This window comes from Sinocyclocheilus rhinocerous, unplaced genomic scaffold (assembly GCF_001515625.1).
Source record: "Sinocyclocheilus rhinocerous isolate Xijiao unplaced genomic scaffold, SAMN03320098_v1.1 scaffold1371, whole genome shotgun sequence".
NCBI classification, from domain to species: domain Eukaryota; kingdom Metazoa; phylum Chordata; class Actinopteri; order Cypriniformes; family Cyprinidae; genus Sinocyclocheilus; species Sinocyclocheilus rhinocerous.
In genome coordinates, this window is record NW_015637531.1 from 108,790 (window position 1) to 116,523 (window position 7,734).

General features: G+C 34.2%; 1 protein-coding gene across 1 annotated transcript in view; it reads left to right on the forward strand.

The window, feature by feature from the left end:
• LOC107748916 (arf-GAP with GTPase, ANK repeat and PH domain-containing protein 1-like) overlaps positions 1-7,734 on the forward strand; it is a 156,992-nt gene that overhangs the window by 70,585 nt on the left and 78,673 nt on the right. The window contains exons 4-6 of the mRNA XM_016563924.1: positions 2,416-2,501; positions 3,932-4,073; positions 5,041-5,175. Coding sequence (XP_016419410.1) covers positions 2,416-2,501; positions 3,932-4,073; positions 5,041-5,175 — 363 coding nt within the window. The remainder of the gene's footprint in view (positions 1-2,415; positions 2,502-3,931; positions 4,074-5,040; positions 5,176-7,734) is intronic.

The following is a 7,734-nucleotide window of genomic DNA, read 5'->3' on the forward strand; positions in this document are numbered from 1 at the left end:
AAGAAAAAAAAAAAAATAAAAATAATTGCATTGATACATTAAAGCCAAAATAAATATTATCTAGAAATTGGTTTTAATTCATATATAAAACATTTGAAGTAATTATTAAAATATTTTTGTAGAGTGCTTTTCACAGTAAGTATTGTGATTATTGTAAATACTTTTTCCCCCTTCTGAAATTTTCCATGACCCCAGTTTAAAAAAAAAAAGCCTAGCTTACAACATTAAAAATATAACTTTTCTGGAATGCATATTGGTTGAGCGTGAATGACTGTTATCTAAAAAAAAATTATGTAATTTTATTGACATGACCAATGCTTTAAATAAATTATTCCTTACTTACCTGTAGTTTACACCACTGTTCCCGGTTAGACCTGATAAATCAAAAAATATTATTGAGTAAAATAGTGTAAATAGCCATCAAACCCATTATCAGTCCTTCCCAAATCTCTCTCTGTATGATTTATGGTCTTTGTTGGTTATCATGGGGATACACAGTTGGAGGCCAGAGGTGAAGGGTAAAAGTTTAACATGTTTGAGTGGTCATGTCCCCAAATGACCTTGGAATGTCCTTTCAGGCTATGAAAGCGAGAGTGAAGCTCTCTCAGGTCTTCGGTGCACAAGCTAATTAGCAGTGTAGAGCTGCAATAAGGTTAAGACCCTCTAACATCTCCAGGAATCCCCTCTGATCCTCTTATGCTTCAGCAAATCATCCAACAGTCACCCTCCCCTCTTCCCCCGAGAGAAAGATAGAGAGAAGTCTCCATCACACTCTCTGTCCTCTGATCTCTGACCGCTGCTCTCACAAGATGGGGCATAGGTCATAAGTTTACTCAAGACGTTTTGACCTTTACCACTCCAGCCGTCGTGGAAAAATAATTATAGCGGTGACACTTAATTAGTCATTGGGTTCAAATACTTTTGACTCAGGCATTATTTGTCTTTCTCTGGAAAGCAAAGAAGGTTAAGTAGAGAGCACTCAGATAGCGTAGATAAAAGGCACTTTAATGTATAGATGCATGCAGAATGTGCATTTAGAAAAGAGAGTTCCAAGTGCAAAAAAAAAAACGGATTCCTGTGGACAGAAAAAATCATCGATGCATTTAAAGCACATTAATTTTTATTTAGGCTGCATATTATATTGTGACAAATCTAGTTAATAATGTTTAGACCAATGGTTCTCAAACTTTTTTGACTTGGTCCCTTCGTTGTCCATAACAATATTCGCAGGGCCTCTCATTTAGAATACAGTATGATATTTCCTCCAGTATGTTTGGCTGTAAATTTGACACGGCTGCTTTTTCAAACCTTTTCATTAACAGAAACGGAGAGTGTCAATATAATTAATTAACCACAATGATTCTTCTGAGGAGAAAATTAACCACAATTGTGTTAATTTTCAGTTGTTGAGGGGAGAAAAAAAATGTATGTATATGTATATATATATATATATATATATTAGAATTTTAATAAGTTATTTTTAATTTAATAAATTAATTAATACATTTCTGAGATTAAATCAGAATACTGAATTGTAAATAATAGTGTTCGAATTGAAAATAATTTACAATTCCAATTCCTGAACGGTTCAATTATTGATTGAAAAAAAATCAATTTCATTGTTTAATTTAGAAATACTATTCAATTCTTACAAAAGGTGTTTTTAAACTAACGTTTTAGTCTTTTTAGAGGCAGCATAAACGCTATCCAGTAATTGGCTTTAACTATATATTAAATGTCATTACTAAACAAACAAAAAATGTGGTAATATATTTATTTAATAAATTTTCATGAAATACTACTGTCAAAATTCATAATGTGTATTTGTAACTAGACATTGTCTTACGAACAACCAGTTAGTAAGTACCCTATGAGTGTGAGCAAATATTATATATACGTGAAGTATAAAATAAAACCAAAAACTGTGTGATTTTGATTCATACATTAACAGTCAGTCCTTTGGGAATGAAAAAGGACATTCCACAAAGTTGCAGGAGCAGTAGATCTTATACAGGAATACCAAAACTGAATTCCTTTGCTGTTAACGTTTTCACAGAAAGAATTAAATTATAATATATAGAAAATGCAAAAAAAAAGCGATTGCCATGCTACAGCTGTCTGTGACGGTTTGTGGATTGAGCCCTGCAGTGAATCTTACACCAAATAAAATTTATGCACATAATTTATTTAATATATTTTTATAGTACTCACTTTTTGTATATTTACTAGTTCTGAACTCTGATTTGTAGAACAAATTATTTCCCCCCAAAAATAATTAGAAAATAACAAAGTGATACACATGCCCTTCTCCATTTCCATTTCAATCAACAGTCCACCAATCATCTCATTTTAGAAGTAGTGAATGTATTAAAATCACCAGACTATTTAAATTGATTGGCTTCTTTTGTTGGACAGGAGGACGTTTTAAAAAGGAGATTGTAGTGGATGGACAAAGTTTCCTCCTCCTAATCAGGGATGAAGGGGGACCTCCGGAGGCTCAGGTAGGTAGTACAGCCACAAATACAATGTGTTTTCCTTACAGAGGATGTTCTGATTCACAATGCTGTGCCTTAAGGCCCGTTCACACCAAGCACGATAACTATAAAGATATAACGATAAAGATATAGTTCTAAAAATCGTTCTCAATATTAAAGAATAGCAGAGTCCACACCACAACTATAACGATAAAGACAAAGAGAAACGATATCGTTGGAATCACTTTCAAAACGATTTTTCTCCAGCTGATGAACGATAAAAAATTGAGAGCCAATCAGAATCCATCCTGCTGTAACGAGCTCAAAAATTTAAAGCGGCAGACACGCGTGCGCTTAGAATAAACAGACGATATCGTTCGCTGGTGTGGACGCTAATATCGTTATCTTTATAGTTATCTTTATAGTTATCGTTCTTGGTGTGAACGGGGCTTTATTAGTCTCAACTCTGGATGGCGTAGCTATAACAATATATTAATTTTGTTTAACAAAGCGGCTGAGTGGAAACCATGATGTAATAGGATTTACATGAGGTTGATAACATTTATTTAGACAAACTGATTCTCTGTTAGTCATAAAATGCAAACAGGAAGTCTCATGTGCCTCTTTCTCATGGTCTATGAAATATGAATTTTATGGTGTGTCTCAATCTGTTTCCTAAGTGCACTGAGCAGGGAGTCAGTCAATTCTAGTGCTCTCAGAACTGTTTCAGTGCACTTATTATGGAAATTCCCAGAATTAACCATATAAATCCTGCGAGTATTGGTTGTTCCATATATATTCACTTACCTGAAATGTTCTCATGGTTTCTTAAGTCTCAAAAAGTATGAAAAATGTATGAAGATAAATCCTTATTCTTCTGTCTTTAAAAAGGAAGACTGTATTATTTTCATGTCTAATGAAAGAGAAACAATCCTGCAAAATTTTAAACAAAAAACAAAACATGAATTATGTATAGTTATAAGAACACCCCACCTATTTATTTTACTGAGGTGCTAATATTTATATTCTAGGAGTGTTTTGGTCATAATAAATGTAATAATATATAATGTATACTGTATACACTTTTTTTTTCAGGACAAGCACATTTTCAATATTTCATTAACACTGTATTTTATGGACAGCTACAACTAAGATGCATAATGGGAATGTTGATAACTGATAAATACCTCCTGTGTTTTAATGCACGACTTTAAAATCATAACACAGCTAATTGAGTCATCAGTGTCCCAATATGTAGTGGTTCAAAGCCCTTGCTAGTGCACAAGCTCACATTCACAATAATCGCATCATAGGGAATAGGGAGTGGAAAATGATGAAATATAAGGATCTATGAAATATGTTTAGCCTATTTTAAACAAAGAAGCATAATGTTTTTTGAATGATGTTTCTCTCTCACTTTCTAAATTTTTCCCACTCTCTCAATCATTCTTTCTTAGTTTGCGTTGTGGGTGGATGCGGTGATATTTGTGTTCAGTCTGGAAGATGAGATCAGCTTTCAGACGGTCTATCACTACTATAGTCGTATGGCCAACTACCGCAACACAGCAGAGGTGCCCCTGGTGCTTGTGGGAACTCAGGGTGAGTCTTGCAGAGAAAAAAAAAACAAAAACCTGGATATATCATATGACAGCAACTCACACTCAAAATTCAAGGCCATATTCTCCAGTGGCTTGGCAACAAATTGAAAAGAATACAGTTTGACTACTAGACTCAAATTCCTTACATGTTTCAGGGATTGTTGATCAGTTTTTAATTATGTGTTGATCAGTTTATAATTAAGTTTAATTATGTATTGCCCTGTGTGGGCAAGCATTATTTATCAATCTTTATATATACACTACTGTTGAAAATGATGGGGTCGGTAATTTTTATGATTTATGTTTTTAAGTCTGTAATGCTACCAAGACTGCATTTATTTGGTTTATAAATAAAGAGATAAATAAAGATTCTGTAAAAACAGTAACATTCTAAAATAATATTACAGTTTGAAATAACTGTTTTATATTTTAATATATTTTAAAATGTAATTTATTCCTGTCATGGCACAGCTGAATTTTCAGCATCGATGTCACATGATCCTTAAGAAATCACTCTAATATTCTGATCTGCTGCTCAAATTGCTATTTCCGTGGAAACCGTGATACATTTTCAGGATTCTTTGTTAAACAGAAAGTTCAAATAAAATATTTTGTAACATTATAAATGCCTTTACTGTCACTTTTGATCAATTTAATGCAAAAGTATTAATTTCTTTAAAAAAAATTTTTTTAAATGTTAAATAATACAAGAAAAAAACATAACATTCATACTACTTGTGTTTTTGGTATATGATCACTAGGGGGTGCCACACTCTAATTAATGGAAAATTAGAGCTAAAGCTCATCTACTTGTTTCTTTGTTCTTAAATATGTCATGAAGTTTTTTGATGAATTTGAAGCCTCTTTCATTTGATTTAATGATGTTTTTAAAACATTAATTATTTGTCTGTTTTTATTCTGACCAGTTTTAGTTTCAAATTTCTTTGTCTCGTCCTGACCATTCACAGATGCAATCAGTGCAGCCAACCCTCGTGTCATCGATGACACCCGCGCTCGCAAACTGTCCAACGACCTGAAGAGGTGCACATATTATGAGACCTGTGCTACCTATGGCCTCAACGTGGAGCGCGTCTTCCAGGATGGTGAGTCTTTTCGTACTGTCCTAAGTAGTTTAAAGTGTAAGCTTGATATTTTTGCTGCAAAAAAAAAAGACTTTGAATTTACTGGCAAAGTTGTGTTTAAACACCTAAACAAACACAAGGTCATCAGTGGTGGTTTAAATCTAACATTCTTCCCGGATGTGTCAATTGTATGTCACCGCTGTTAGATTAGATTCATTGCAGCACCGGTCATAACAGTGCATGCTTGGATAACTGTTACTTTCGCATTATGTAGGATACAGCATAAGGAACAGGAGGCAGAAAGTGCAAGGTGACTTTGCTGTTGAATAGCCGACCCAATCTGGCTTAATCAGCTCTTAATTACAAGCTAAATGGCCCATCTCGCCTTGCGTGGCTCTGTGAGGTATAGAGATAGCCGTGTTGTTCTGTGTGCTGGATTTTGCTAGGACTCTTTGAGAAGTAAGATTTCACGAGCTTCATTAACCGTGTCAGGTGTAGTGTTGCGTACTTGGCTGTTAAAATTAGTAAAAACACTATAATCTAGCAGAGATAGAGTGAGGAAGAAGTTGTTAGCAGCCTTTGAGACCTGTGCTCCACTAGGGGGCACAAGATGGTAAGAAATGGGACTCATTTCAGAAGATTTTATTATTCGGAAAAGCATTGGAGGACATTTTTCCTTGTTGGGAAATTGGAATTATAGTATGTTTTGACAGATTTGATATGCCATTTGTGCTGTTTATTATCAAACTGTGAGGTTTAGCAAGACATTTATATTTATGCTCCTGGCAAGTGCTTTGTGGCTTAAATATCTTTCAAGTGTTTTTGAGTGCATATTGTGTAAACTGTTAGTACCATAAAGTTATAATACACACGTGTAGTTAAAAAAAGGAAAAGTATGTTGAAATCCCACTAAAACTCCAAGAAATCCCCAAGAAATTAATTCCCTTTTGATGTATCATCACTATAGCCAGCAAAGTGTTACTTTATAAAAAAAAATCACCACAGTAAACTGTTTCCCGTGTTATGAATGAACGATGAATGTGGCGAAAGTTTGGGGTCAGTAATTTTTTTTACATTTATTTATTTTGAAAAAGAAGAAGAATAAAGTGACAGTATCGAATTTTACATTTTTATATAAAAGTACTTGTTTTTTTGTTTTTACTTTCCATTCATCGAAGAATTCTGAGAAAATGTATCACCATTTCCATAAAAATATTAAGCACAACAGCTGGTTTTAACATTGATAATAGATAAAGGTAAAGGTAAAAAAAAGATAGACTAGAGAAGAGAACATGGGATATTTTGATTTACACTGTTTATCCTTTTATTGGACTTTCACTGCAATGTATTACGTTTCCTTCTTGGTGGAGCACATTTCCTCCCATTCTTTCTATCTTTCTCATCCATTTAAAAAAGCCTGGACCTGGAAATCAGTAAAAAAAAAAAAAAAACTGAAGACTGGAGTAATGGCTGCTGAAAATTCAGCTTTGCCATCACAGGAACAAATAACATTTTAAAATATATTAAAATAGAAGACAGTTATTTTGAATTGTTATAATATTTCAAAATATTAATGATTTTACTGTACTGTTTTTACTTTTTGATCAAATAAATGCAGCCTTGATAGACACAATACACTTCTTTTAAACATACAATCTTGTCGCCCCTGAACTTTTGAACAGTAATATCTATCGATCTGTTTTTACCTAAACAAGCATATCTCTAATAACAGGTGAAGTAAATATGGTGCAGAATGTAATACTACTTTGATGAACACTGTCAGCTACACACAGCAGTAGTAAATACAAATGCTTACACTGCTTATTGGTACAATATATACAAGCAGCAAACATGCATTTGTGAACACTTCATTGTGAGTGTCAGTCCTCATAACTGAACCTTCAAGTTATTTCTTAAAGATCTGATTGAATGTAACTGGTTCTTCTGTCCCCACTGAGGAAAAAAAAGAATGCCTGAACCTGGGCAAGTATGATCCATCATGAAGAGATCTGGGAGAGTTGATGACTGGTTTAGCGAGTCTTGGTCTGAGCTGGATGATGGGTTGGAGATGGTGGGGCCCCCTGGAAACAATGCTAACAAATTTGATCTCGCCAGCTACGAGAATCCATTATATAGACACGAAGAAACATAAGAGAATATTGTGAAAAGAAATGGAAATCCAGAACAACCATTTAATTCAAACTGACACTTTTCTAACCTTTCCCTGGGCCCAGTTGATCATCCATATTGATATTCAGTGAACGTTTGTTGTTGTGATGTTTGTGTGTTTTTCTAAGTAACTCTATCTTGTTTGTATATTTATATATGGACACATTGGTTTGGTTTGCATGTGGCATTACGTGTGTTTTGTGTATTTGCACATGCATGTGTCTGCGTGTGGCTGGCTGGCAGATGCACGCAGCTCTTCGGAGGGGTTGGGCAGGCTGAAGCGTTCAGTGCTCCATCCAGGAGGGAGATTTACACTCTAAACGCTCAGCTATTATCTTCTTAATTATTACACTGTTGGCTGCAGCCAAGACTGCTGTAATTTAACTGTGTGTGTGTGTGTGTGTAAAAAGA